We start from the raw sequence: 13,682 nt of genomic DNA, 5'->3' as shown, positions 1-13,682 counted from the left end.
CTTAGCTTCATTCATTGAGACACAGTATATTCGTTTTCTCTTGCTGTGTAACAAATGATCATAAAGCAGCTTAAAACAGCACCTATTTATTATTTCACAGTTCCTTGGATCAGAAGTCTGGCATGGCATGACTGGGTTCTCTGCTCAGGTTATCACAGCTGGCATCAAGCTGTTGGCTGGGCTGAATACTTGTCTGGAGGATCTGTGGAGAAGTCTACTGCCAATCTCACTCAGGTTATTGCCAGAATTCAGTTCATTATGGTTGTAGGACTGAAATTCCTGCTTCCTTGCTAACTACCAGATAAGGACCTCTCCCAGTTCTTTAAGACCACCCATATTCCTTCCCAGTGGCTTCTTCCATCTTCAAGTCAGCAACAGTTTGTTGAATCCCCCTCAAACCTCTTTGAATCTCTCTGACTTCCTTTTCTTCTACTAGAGAATTCTCTGCTTTGGACTAGACCCACCCAGATCATGTCCTTAGTTTAAAGTCAACTGTATCACTGAATATAACATAAATCGTGGGAGTGATATCTCAACATATTCACGGGTTCTGGAGTTTTACGGTAGGATATCTTTGTGGGTCATTAAAAAAATTCTGCCTACTAGACACAGGAATCACAAGGAAAACAGTCAAAAATTAACTGGCAGGCAAAGACTTAACCTGGGTATGCATAGCACAAACTCAAGTGAATTACAGGTTCTCACTGGCCTGGCTTCATTAACACAGCATGAAAATGGTACCTAGGTGTCAGCCCTCTTTTGGATATGTTCTTGGGGAAAATAGCAGCTGTGATAATAAATTGTAGAGCCTGAAATGTATAAAATGGTGTAGTTACTTCATTAGTTCCTGCACACAGGCTGTCCTATATGAAGTGTTTATAGCACACTAGATTTTGCTTACTATTTTTTATTTGGCAACCTTGGAATATGAGTCATCGTAAGCGACTTTTCCAGATTACTTTAGCTCATAATTATACCTCTTTAAGAATTATTTTAAATTTTAAGACCATTTTTGAAGGGGTAAAATGAATGCCTTCGGTGCAAGTTTTTTCTTTAAAAATGTTTTGTTTGCTTCCTTGTTTTCTTAAACAGGGTGTACTGGGAAAAAAATCAACTTCTTTTCTGATAATGATAGTAAACATTAACATTTATTGAATATTTATGGTATCCTGATCACTCAATATTATAATTATAATACTTATGATTATACCATAGTGTGGAATGTTCTTGGTTTGTTCTCTATTTCTTTGGGTAAAATTTGAGCTGTCATTTCTTCTGGTCATTGGGTCTGCTTATGATGACATCTTCACTATAATATTTCTGATTTATTTCTCAAACCTACAGTGGGCTGGAAAACTAGGTAACAATGTTTGTAAGAACTGTATGTTAATTAAGTCACCAAGCCTGAGTGAGAGCCTATGAAGTTAGTGTAAAAGGGTTTTGTGAAGGCTCTTCTTGTGTTTAAGGATTTTTTTCACTTATTTCTAGCATCCTATATGTCACCAGGAAAAAAAGTAACCTGAAGATAAGAGGAGTATTGCTACTTATTGCTACTCTGTAGCCAACAGTCAATACATATTTAATTAGTGTCTACCATGGGCCCAGAACAAAGTATTGCATTTGCTAATTGTTTTCATATGTATGTCTTTTATTCTCATTTAAGTACAAATAACTTAGGAGCAGGAACTATATTTTATAGATCTTTACTTATTGATTTGTTGAAATGACAGAGAAGGCACAGACCTAAGTAAATGGCAGTGCTGAGCATAAGGAAATTGCTTTCTACCTCACCCCATTAGAAATAAATATTACTGATATGACAAAAAAAAGTAAACTCTATTTTCCTAGTTAAAAGACATCCATACATTTTCTCTTTTATATCTGCCAGTGTTTTCAGTTCCACTATCCCACATATAACTCCATAAACTGACTTTTCTTATTTCGTTGTATCTTCTGATTTATTTCATTTATTTATTTATGGTGTGAATCTGTCCATACTAGGAACAAGGGAAAATTTTTACAACACAGCCTATAATTTTGTCTAACTTCCTATATACTTTTATTCATTCACTTTCATTTACTCAAAATTATATTTATTTAGTGTGTCCTATGTTCTAGGTACTAGTGATCACTGGTGCATGAAAGAGATGGAGTTTCTGCCATCTCAATACATACTTTCATCTTCATTGTTCCAGACCTTCAAGGTCAACATCAGCTTAAACCTAATTCTCTGCCTAACAACTATCTTGCACTCTTTCAACCTGTTTCTCAGCCTATTTATCTCTACTCCTTTTTAGCCTTCACAGAACGAGTGTCAGTAATCATGCCTGGTGATATCACATCAGTCTTTGCCATATTTATGTCCTACCCCCCACCAATTCATATGTTGAAATCCTAATCCCTAATGTGATTGTATTAGGAGGTGAGGCCTTTGGATGTGCTTAGGTCATGAGGGAGGAGCTCTCATGAACAGGGTAGATGCCTTATAAAAGAGGCTCCAAAGAGATCCTTAGTCCCTTCCACCAAGTGAGGACACAGTAAAAAGGCTATGAACTCGGAAGAGAGATGACCATGTTGGCACCTTGGACTTCTCAATCTCTTGAACTGTGAGAAATTAATTTCTGTTGTTGATTAGCTACCCAATCTGGTGTATTTTGTTATAGAAGGCTGAATGGATTAAGTAGCTGGACATTCTGCAAATCTGAGACAAAGAGGAAGCAAAAAGTTGCTACCTAAACTCATCTAAACAAAAAGGTTAGCATAGTACTGGCAAAATTGCTAAAGGCCTATTCAATATTTGCTGTTTAGATGAATTAAAAATTTCACAGACAGAGTGAACATTGTCATCTAGAGTCTGCACAACTCTAGGCTGTTGCTGAAGCAAAAGAAGATGATCAAGCCAATGCTGTATAACCTCTCCAGCACACACAGGACATTAGAGTATTTAATCTTTTTTTTTGATTGTGCTGTGCAGCATGTGGGATCTTAGTTCCCCAACCAGGGATTGAACCCACGCCCCCTGCATTGCAAGAGGGAGGGCTTCCAATCTTAACCACTGGACTGCCAGGAAAATCCTTAGAGTATTTAAAAATAAAGGAATTCTCTCCCCTCCCTGCAAAAAAATTCTTAACAAAGCCTTTTTCTCTTCTAAATTTCTAGAATTAGAGAAGACTTTACTAAAGTGTGCCTGGGGCAATGTCTTGCACTTAGTTGATGCCCAGTAAAACTGATTTTATTTGATTTTTGACCATGAATAATGGCAGAAGGATGGTGGGTGAGGGCGTGGAGTAGGACAGTACTTTTTTTCCCCTAATATGTCTGACCTTTTAAAAAATGTGTCTAGTTTCCCTATTAAAAATGCATAATTTATATTATGTTTAGCTAGGGAAAATGCTGAATGCATACAAAATAATGGTCCTTATGAAGCCATAAAAATATGTCATGTCCCTAAGAAGAGAACAGTAGCTCAAAACCAGGCTTAAAAAAATAATTGTAAGATATACTAGTTTTCTTTACAATTAGTTATCTTTAGGTCAGAAACTTTCCTCACTGCATATTACTGAATTAATAACTTAACAATTAGGTATTATTATCAGCTTTGAAAAATTTCAAACGTACATAAAATTAATGAGAATAGTGTATACCCATCAACAGAGTCAATGTCATGAAATTTGGCATACTTTATAGCCAATTTTTAAAGATACAATCTCAGCAGTTAATGGTCATTGGTTTCATTTGTCACCATTAACATACATTTTTAAGTATCACTATTAAGATACATTTATCATCTTTAAAATATATTTTCACCACCAAAATACATCTTTAAATGTTGTGAATATGGTTTTGAATAACAAATTTCAATTTGGTGTTAAATGTTTAACTAACATTATTAAAAGTGATGACCTCTGTATAGATAAACTTCTATCACAAAAAACTTCAAGGAAAACTATACCCCTGGTTTTTCATGTGGTGGATGTTTCTGGAAATAAGGGACCTTTCAACTGAAACAAGAAAACCTTTAATTTACATAGAGCTTTTTGAGGAGGCATTATAATAACTATCTCACATTTTTTTGCACATGTATTTTGTGCCAAGGACTGTACGAAGAGCTCTACGTGCACCCACTCTTTAAACAACCCCCTGAAGTATTCTCATTGTCTCCATTTTACAGGTTAGGATGCTGAGTCTGAGAAAGATGAATGTAATTAACAGTCCAGAGTCACCCAACGAGTATTAGGCAAAGTCATATTAAAATTGTATTTGATTTCTATAAATGATTCTTTGAAGGATTAAAAAACCTTTTATTTTTACCACTAGTAATCAGTAAACGGTATAGGAAATATAAAATTTTATACAGTCATTCTTTAGATGAAAGAACTTCTGCATAAACAGACAGAAAGACTGAACCCTGATGGGAGATGTGATAAGAACCAGAGGGGGTAATAAGAAGCCCACACAGTTCCTCATACCAAGTGGAAAGGAGTAAGGCAGCCTCTCAAAAAACAAACAAAATCCCAGGAATTAGAGATTTATTAAAGTGTCTAATGTTTCAAGTCCATATTTTGCAGTTTTTGTATATACAAATTAAAGAAATATTTCATCTTATTGGCTTTATTTTTTAAATCAATAATTTATAAATTTGGTCTATAATCAAGAAAAAATAGTGACTTACGTGTCAACTGAAATAAGTTTCTTTTCCCCATGGTCAGAGGCATAGTCCCAAGTTGTTTCAATAATTCCAATGTAATAATGTTTATCTTTCGCCCAGGCTGAGGTACTACATAAAATTAGAAAAATACAGAGCAAGGAAGTCTTCATTTTCTTTTCCTCTTGGAGCCTGAGAAGCAACGGAATGAAATCAGAAGCCGGCAACTTTATAAATAAGCCTTTCTCCCTTTATTTGCTTGATTGACAGAATTTTTTGTTGCACAAGACGAAATTATTTCGTTAAAGCAAATAACATTTTCCACTTCAGTTCAGTTCTCGTAAACCTAGGGAAAACTTAGTTGTCCATTGCCAGGATTCTCTGATTGCAAATAAAAAGTCAGCAGTTATTGTTGGAGGCGCTGGAGTGTTTATAACTGTGCTTCTACCATTCATTGTGTAAATTCCAGGAGGGCAAAGTTCATGTCTAAATGCTCCTTTTGTTCTTCCAACAATATGCTACAATACAATGCCCTCTTTCCTTTCGAAAAGCCTAACAATACCTAGTTACAACTTTAAGCTACAAAACATGATATTTAGCATGCCAGATTTAAGTACCCTCAAATAAGAATTTATTTTGAAGGCTTTATTTATTTTGTAAGCTCCGAACACATCATCATAGAAAGTTTATCAGATTATTGTGTATTGCTATATGCAAATAACTAGCAGAGAATAACAGGGGTTGATGATTCTGTTTTAATTATCGAAAAAATCAGACATAAATAAACCTGTCTTCAAAGGCAAAAGTTGATTTTAGTAAAGAGAAAGAGCTCTAGTTTATTAACCTGGGGTTTCTCTCTTTGATGTGGACATGAATTTGGGAGTAAAAGACTTTTTATTTTTTAGTTGAAGAAAATCCTGATGATAACAGTGCACATTTTGTGCTGATGTAATCTTTTTCTCTAGAATACCTCAATGCATTCTGTAAGTAGTTGCCAAAAGGTGTTTATAGAAATGGATTGGTATAGGAGAAGGCACCACAATGTTTGAATGATTCATTCATTTAATAAGTATTACTGAATGAGCCCTCTGCGCCAAACACTGTTCTAAGCACTGTGGGGATACAGCAGTGAATAAAACAGACATGAATCCCTACTCTCGTCAACTTACGTTCTACTGGGGAGAGACCAACTATATACAAATGAAGAGTGAAATATTTATTATTAGCAACTAGTGCTACAGAGAAACATAAATCAGAGAAGGAGACTGAATGCTAAGGAAAACAGCAGGATGAAGATCAAAATCTGATGACACCATGCGACCCCAGGCAAGATACATACTTGACCGCAGCCTCAGTTTCCTCATCTTTAAAATCTCAGCCTCAGAGGGCTATTGTTCAAATTAATTGAAATGACTCATGTTAGGTCACATAGTGGAGTCTCTCCTTTCACCAGCTAACAATAATCTTAACTAATTATCTTGATGCAGAAAATTGAGTCACAATGCCCAGGATGTCCCAAGACCTCCTTCTTGAGGCACCTTAAACAATTGTGCCCTCATGCCCACTGAGTGGACCTGAGTGGGACTAAAATCTTGCCCAGACTCCACTGGCCAAACCCTGTGTCTTGCAAGATGCTGTTCCTTTTAAAAATTGGTGCCCAGAAAGGTTCTTTTTTCCAAATAGTCCACACAGAGAGAACATCTTTTAGTAGTTTATTCTTGTAGAGGGGGCACTTTTTTTTTTGAGGGGGCACTTTTTAATTGGCATGAAGCCCCTGTATGAGCCAGTGTATGGCTGATGGTGTAAATGATGCCATCTTGGGACTGCACAGTTCCTGTTCTTCCACTGACCTTACCCAGGGCTGTACTATGCGGGAAATCACTTATCTATCATCGAGGGCTTTGTAGTCAATAGATATTTTTTAATGATCTTTAGATCCAGGTGGCCCCTGTGCCCTGAAGACCTTCACTGATATGTTGCCAGTGCCCGTGAGACTAGTTACCCATTCATAAATCTTGACGTAGAAATGTGCCTCCTGTTTCCAAGCAACTACCCTCATACCCTAGGTTAACTATAAAATTGTCCCAATGGCCCCTGGGTGGTGTGGAGAGCAGCTGCAAATGCTTCTGGATCCTTGTCTGCAATCCTACCCTGTGAGGAATTTACTCTATAATAAATGAATCCATTGATTGTATGGAGCTGCCTGCCTCGATTTCTGGTGTCAAGATACCTTCTCAGTTCGTGGGCACTTTCCATCCCCTCCATCCTCCAACAATTGGTGAGCCAGCCAGGAGACAGAAAATGACACAGGAATGGGTAAAGGGGTCATGCTGGGGGAAGCCTGCTGTGGTGGGGGAAATCCCAGGCTGGCCAGCCTCTTCCATGTGGGGTGACCTGGCTAGGTTTGTGGGATACTTTGGGCCACTGTGTGAGTACAGGGTGCCTGGAAAATGCCAAAGGGCTTCCTAGATATATTGACTGAAGCAGCAGGAAAGTGAAAGTGGAAAAAAAAGAGTGAGCAAGCTATCTCAGCTGTTGCATGGTCTTCATTATATGCTCTAAGGATTAGCACAGAAAAGGAATTACAGCTCAGCAGGAAACTAGAGAAGACTAAAGAGATTTTGTTGTTAGACAGGGCTGTCCAGAGGGCATGTTCTGCCACTTCTAACTTCATGTCAAAGAAAATACAACAGGAAGAGCATATTGTAGTGACGGCATGTAAGATAGCTAAAATACAGGGTGATAGGTTGCCCCACTCAAAGGTGAGGACTGTTATTTCACAGAACTGGGACTTCAAGAGGTGTGATCCTTGGGATAATGACTTGTCAGAAGATGAAGACGTAATTATAGAGGAGGAAAAGGAAGCACAACCTCTGATCCAAACTAAAATTCAGGCCACTAGGGAACCAGGAGATAATTGAGAGGAGATCCCTACAGACCCCAAAACCACAGTGCCAGAATATTCCTCCGCTGAGTTAATAGAATTAACCAGCAGGTTTAACCAGAAGAGTAGGGAAGGAATAGCAGGCTGGATGCCCCATTTATGGAATACTGGGAGAGATGGCATCATGTTAAATGGGTCAGAAATGTCTAAAATGGCCTTAGTTATACTGCAGCCTGGCCTCTGGCAACGTTTCTATGTGGCCAAGGGCGCCTAGCCAACTTGAGTGAGATGTGCCGTCCCCACCACTAGGATGGCATCTATAGAAGAGTTACAAGAAATAGCACGAGAATTAGGAATGAAGCATGCAATCAATGTCCCTAATTTCTGAGGACCTGATAAAGAGTTATTTACAGCAGGTATGAAGGATCGTATCCAGAAGACTACTCCAGGAACTTGGTTAGTGACCTTGGTTAAGGACCTTAGTTTCAGTTTTGGCCCCAATTGTTAATCAACCCATTCAGATGACTGTGGCCATGATAGCTGATTTAAGTGAGACTGAAAAGATCTGACACATGGGAAATAGAGGGGTAGATAACACCAAAGAGAAAAAAAAAAAAAAACCCACAAATAGTGAAGAAATTAAAGGGACCCAACTAGAATTTCCCACAGCAATTATGGCAAGAACTTGTATTAGCCAAGACCCCTAAAGAGAATAAATATAAACAACCTAATTCGGTCCTTTTAACCTTATAGAAAGCATTACCCAAAGAAAACCAGTTTACTCCCCTGACAGCAAGAGGAAGGGGCACAAGCCCACACTCTACCACTCTGGATAGATGAAGATCAGGGGTAGATACCCCCAGTTCTAGGGATCAGGGCTAGATACCAGGGTTGCTCCTTGGTATGGTCATAAGGGGTGACCAGAGACCCAATGTTGAACTATTTATTGTTCCTGCACCAATAAAATGACTTCTCTGGATTTAGTAGATACTGGTGCCCAGTGCACCCTGATCCGTGGGAATCCATCCAAGTTCCAAGGGGAAATATGACCCATTGATGGATATGGAGGCCAAATGGTGCAGGTGAAACATATGAGCTTGAATGTACAAATTGAAAGATTAAGTCCCCGTGTTTATCTGGTTTATATTTCACCCATACCTGGATATATTTTGGATGTGGATGTCCTACAGGACCTGGACCTCACAACCACCACCAGTAAGTACTGCTTAAGAATCTGCAATCAAGGGCTTCCCTGGTGGTGCAGTGGTTGAGAGTCTGCCTGCTGATGCAGGAGACACGGGTTCGAGCCCTGGTCCGGGAAGATCCCACATGCCGTGGAGCGGCTGGGCCCATGAGCCATGGCTGCTGAGCCTGCGCATCCGGAGCCTGTGCTCTGCAATGGGAGAGGCCACAACAGTGAGAGGTCCGTGTACCGAAAAAAAAAAAAAAAAGAATCTGCGATCAAGCCTGTAATTGTGGGTCATGCTAAATGGGACCCTGTAAAGTTTCCCATCCCTGGGAGAATGGTGGCAATAAAACAATATCGTCTACCAGGGGGACAGGAAGGAATAAAGGCTACCATCATGGGATTAGAGAAAGTAGGGGTTATAAGACCAGCACAAAGCCTGTTCTATAGCCCTATGTTGCTGGTGAAAAAAACCAAACAGCACCTGGCTTATGACAGTAGACTATAGAGAATTATACAAGGTAACACCCTGTATCTATGCAGCAGTTCCAAACATAGCCCAACTCTTGGATACAAGCTCCTTTTCTCTCAAGACAAACCACAGAGTCTTATATTTATCTAATGCCTTTTTCAGCATACCCTTAGTTAAGGGGTACCAGGACCAGTTAGCCTTCACGTGAGAAGGGAGGCAATGGACTTTTACTGTCTTACCCCAAGGTATATGTCCTGCTATATATATATATATATATGTCATAGAGTGTTCTGCCTATGTTTTCCTCTAAGAGTTTTAGAGTGTCTGACCTTACACTTAGGTCTTTAATCCATTTTGAGTTTATTTTTGTGTATGGTGTTAGGGAGGGTTCTAATTTCATTCTTTTCCATGTAACTGTCCAGTTTTCCCAGCACCACTTATTGAAGAGACTGTCTTTTCTCCATTGTATATCTTTGCCTCATAGATTAGATGACCATAGGTGCATGAATTTATCTCTGGGCTTTCTATCCTGTTCCATTGATCTATATTTCTAGTTTTGTGCCAGTACCATATTGTCTTGATTACTGTAGCTTTGTAGTATAGTCTGAAGTCAGGGAGTCTGATTCATCCAGCTCCGTTTTTTTCCGTCAAGACTGCTTTTGCTATTTGGGGTCTTTTTTGTCTCCATACAAATTTTAAGTTTTTTTGTTCTAGTTCTATAAAAAATGCCATTGGTAATTTGATAGGGATTGCATTGATTCTGTAGATTGCTTTGAGTAGTATAGTCATTTTCACACTGTTGATTCTTCCAATCCAAGAACATGGTATATCTCTACATCTGTTTGTGTCATCTTTGATTTCTTTCATCAGTGTCATAGTTTTCTGAGCACAATTCTTTTACCTCCTTAGCTAGGTTTATGCCTAGGTATTTTATTCTTTTTGTTGCAATGGTGAATGGGATTGTTTCCTTAATTAACTTTCTGATCTTTCATTGTTGGTGTATGGGAATGCAACAGATTTCTGTGCATTAATTTTGTATCCTGCAACTTTACCAAATTCATTGATTAGCTCTAGTAGTTTACTGGTGGCATCTTTAGGATTCTCTATGTATAGTAACATGTCATCTGCAAACAGTGACAGTTTTACTTCTTCTTTTCCAATTTGTATTACTTTTATTTCTTTTTCTTCTCTGATTGCTGTGGCTAGGACTTCCAAAACTATGTTGAATAATAGTGGCAAGAGTGGACATCCTTGTCTTGTTCCTAACTTTAGAGGAAATGCTTTTAGTTTTCACCATTGAGAATGATGTTTGCTGTGGGTTTTTTATATATGGGCTTTATTATGTTGAGGTATGCCCAATTTCTGGAGAGTTTCTATCATAAATGGGTGTCATAAATGGGTATTGAATATTGTCAAAAGATTTTTCTGCATCTATTGATATGATCATATGGTTTTTCTTCTTCAGTTTGTTAATATGGTGTATCACATTGATTGGTTTGCATGTATTGAAGAATCCTTGCATCCCTGGGAAAAATCCCACTTGATCATGGTGTGTGATCCTTTTAGTGTGTTGTTAGATTCTGTGTGCTAGTATTTTGTTGAGGACTTTTGCATCTATGTTCATCAGTGATATTGACCTATAGTTTTCTTTCTTTGTGACATCGTTGTCTGGTTTTGGTGTCACAGTGATGGTGGCCTCATAGTATGAGTTTGGGAGCATTCCTTCCTCTGCAATTTTTTGGAAGAGTTTGAGAAGGATGGGTGTTAGCTCTTCTCTAAATGTTTGATAGAATTAATCTGTGAAGGCATCTGGTCCTGAACTTTTGTTTGTTGGAAGATTTTTAATCACATTTTCAATTTCATTACTTGTGATTGGCCTGTTCATATTTTCTATTTCTTCTTGGTTCAGTCTTGGAAGGTTATACCTTCCTAAGAATTTGTCCATTTCTTCCAGGTTGTCCATTTTATTCACCCAAAGTTGCTTGTAGTAGTCTCTACGATGCTTTGTATTTCTGCAGTGTCTGTTGTAACTTGCCCTTTCTCATTTCTAATTTTATTGATTTGAGTCCTCTCCCTCTTTTTCTTGATGAGTCTGGCTAAAGGTTTATCAATGTTTTTTATCTTCTCAAAGAACAAGCTTTTAGTTTTATTGATCTGTGCTATTGTTTTCTCTGTTTCTATTTAATTTATTTCTGCTCTGATCTTTATGATTTCTTTCCTTCTACTAACTTTGGGTTTTGTTTTTTTTTCTTTCTATAGTTCCTTTAGGTGTAGGTTAGATTGTTTATTTGAGATTTTTCTTGTTTCTTGAGGTAGGCTTGTATAGCTATTAACTTCCCTCTTAGAACGTGTTTGCTGCATCCAATAGGTTTTGGATCATTGTGTTTTCATTGTCATTTGTCTCTATGTATTTTTTTATTTCCTCTTTGATTTCTTCAGTGATCTCTTGGTTATTTAGTAAGATATTGTTTAGCTTCCATGTGTTTGTGTTTTTTACATATTTTCCCCTGTAATTGATTTCTAATCTCATAGCATTGTGGTCAGAAAAGATGCTTGATATGATTTCAATTTTCTTAAATCTACCAAGGCTTGATTTGTGGCCCAAGATGTGATGTATCCTGGAGAACGTTCCGTGCACACTTGAGAAGGAAGTGTAATCTGCTGTTTTGGGATGGATGCCCTATAAATATCAATTAAATCTATCTGGTCTATTGTGTCATTTAAGGCTTGTGTTTCCTTATTAATTTCCTGTCTGGATGATTTGTCCATTGGTGTAAGAGAGGTGTTAAAGTCCCCCACTATTATTGTGTTACTGTCAATTTCCTCTTTTATAGCCATTAGCATTTGCCTTATGTGCTGAGGTGCTCCTGTGTTGGGTGCATATAAATTTATAATTGTTATATTTTCTTCTTGGATTAATCTCTTGATCATTATGTTGTGTCCTTCCTTGTCTCTTGGAACATTCTTTATTTCAAAGTCTATTTTATCTCATATGAGTATTGTTACTCCAGCTTTCTTTTGAGTTCCATTTGCATGGAATATCTTTTTCCATCCCCTCACTTTCAGTCTGTATGTATCCCTAGTTCTGAAGTGGGTCTCTTGTAGACAGCATATATATAGGTCTTGTTTTTGTATCCATTCAGCAAGCCTGTGTCTTTTGGTTGGAGCCTTTAATCCCTTCACATTTAAGGTGATTATCTCTATGTATGTTCTGATTACAATTTTCTTAATTGTTTTGGGTTTGTTTTTGTAGGTCCTCTTCTTGTCTTGTGTTTCCCACTTAGAGAAGTTCCTTTAGCATTTGTTGTAGAGCTGGTTTGGTGGTGCTGAATATTCTTGGTTTTTGCTTGTCCGTAAAGTTTTTGATTTCTCCATTGAATCTGAATGAGATCCTTGCCGGGCAGAGTAGTCTTTGTTGTAGGTTCTTGCCTTTCAACACTTTAAATATATCGTGTCACTCCCTTCTGGTTTGTAGAATTTCTGCTGAGAAATCAGTTGTTAACCTTATGAGAATTCCCTTGTATATTTTTTTTTGTCATTTTTCCCTTGTTGCTTTTAATAATTTTCTTTGTCTTTAATTTTTTCCAATTTGATTACTATGTTTCTCAGCATTTTTCTCCTTGGGTTTATCCTGCCTGGGATTCTCTGCATTTCCTGGACTTGAGTGGCTATTTCCTTTCCCATGATAGCAATGTTTTTGACTATAATCTCTTCAAATATTTTCTTGGGTCCTTTCTCTCTCTCTCTTCTCCTTCTTGGACCCCTATAATGTGAATGTTGGTGTATTTAATATTGTCCCAGAGGTCTCTTAGGCTGTCTTCATTTCTTTTCTTTCTTTTTTCTTTATTCTGGTCCACAGCAGTGAATTCCACCATTCTGTCTTCCAGGTCACTTATCCGTTCTTCTGCCTCAGTTATTCTGCTATTGATTCCTTCTAGTGTATTTGTCATTTCAGTTATTTTTCATCTCTGTTTGTTTGTTCTTTAATTATTCTAGGTGTTTGTTGTTTAATTCTTCTAGGTCTTTGTTAAACATTTCTTGTATCTTCTCAATCTTTGCTTCCATTCTTTTTTTGAGGTCCTGGATCATCTTCGCTACCATTATTCTGAGTTCTTTTTCTGGAAGGTGGCCTATCCCCTCTTCATTTAATTTTTTTTCTGGGGTTTTATCTTGTTCCTTCATCTGGCACATAGTCCTCTGCCTTTTCATCTTGTCTATCTTTCTGTGAATGTGGTTTTTGTTCCACAGGCTGCAGGATTGTAGCTCTTGGTTCTGCTGTCTGCCCTCTGGTGGATGAGGCTATCTAAGAGGCTTGTGCAAGCTTCCTGATGGAAGGGACTTGTGGTGTGTAGAGCTGGGTGTTGATGTGGTCTTGTGGGTTATTGAGCCCAGTAAAACTTTAATCTGCTTGTCTGCTAATGGGTGGGGCTGAGTTCCTTCCCTGTTGGTTGTTTGGCCTGAGGCAACCCAGCACTGAAGCCTACAGGCTCTTTCC

At 38.0% G+C, this 13,682-nt stretch overlaps 1 protein-coding gene across 4 annotated transcripts in view; it reads right to left on the bottom strand.

Annotated features, from left to right (window-relative positions):
• The window catches only part of CP (ceruloplasmin), a 73,755-nt gene extending 68,920 nt beyond the window's left edge, over positions 1–4,835 (bottom strand). For all 4 annotated transcript variants that reach the window (XM_082654061.1, XM_082654058.1, XM_082654059.1 and 1 more), the window contains exon 1: positions 4,673–4,835. In XM_082654061.1, coding sequence (XP_082510187.1) covers positions 4,673–4,818 — 146 coding nt within the window. In that variant the 5' untranslated portion in view covers positions 4,819–4,835. The remainder of the gene's footprint in view (positions 1–4,672) is intronic.
• Between the last annotated feature and the right edge of the window lie 8,847 nt (positions 4,836–13,682).

This window comes from Grampus griseus, assembly GCF_964374135.1.
Source record: "Grampus griseus genome assembly, chromosome: 5".
Lineage (NCBI taxonomy): Eukaryota > Metazoa > Chordata > Mammalia > Artiodactyla > Delphinidae > Grampus > Grampus griseus.
The sequence above is the reverse complement of the archived record's forward strand: the minus strand, read 5'-3'. Positions and strand labels throughout refer to the sequence as shown.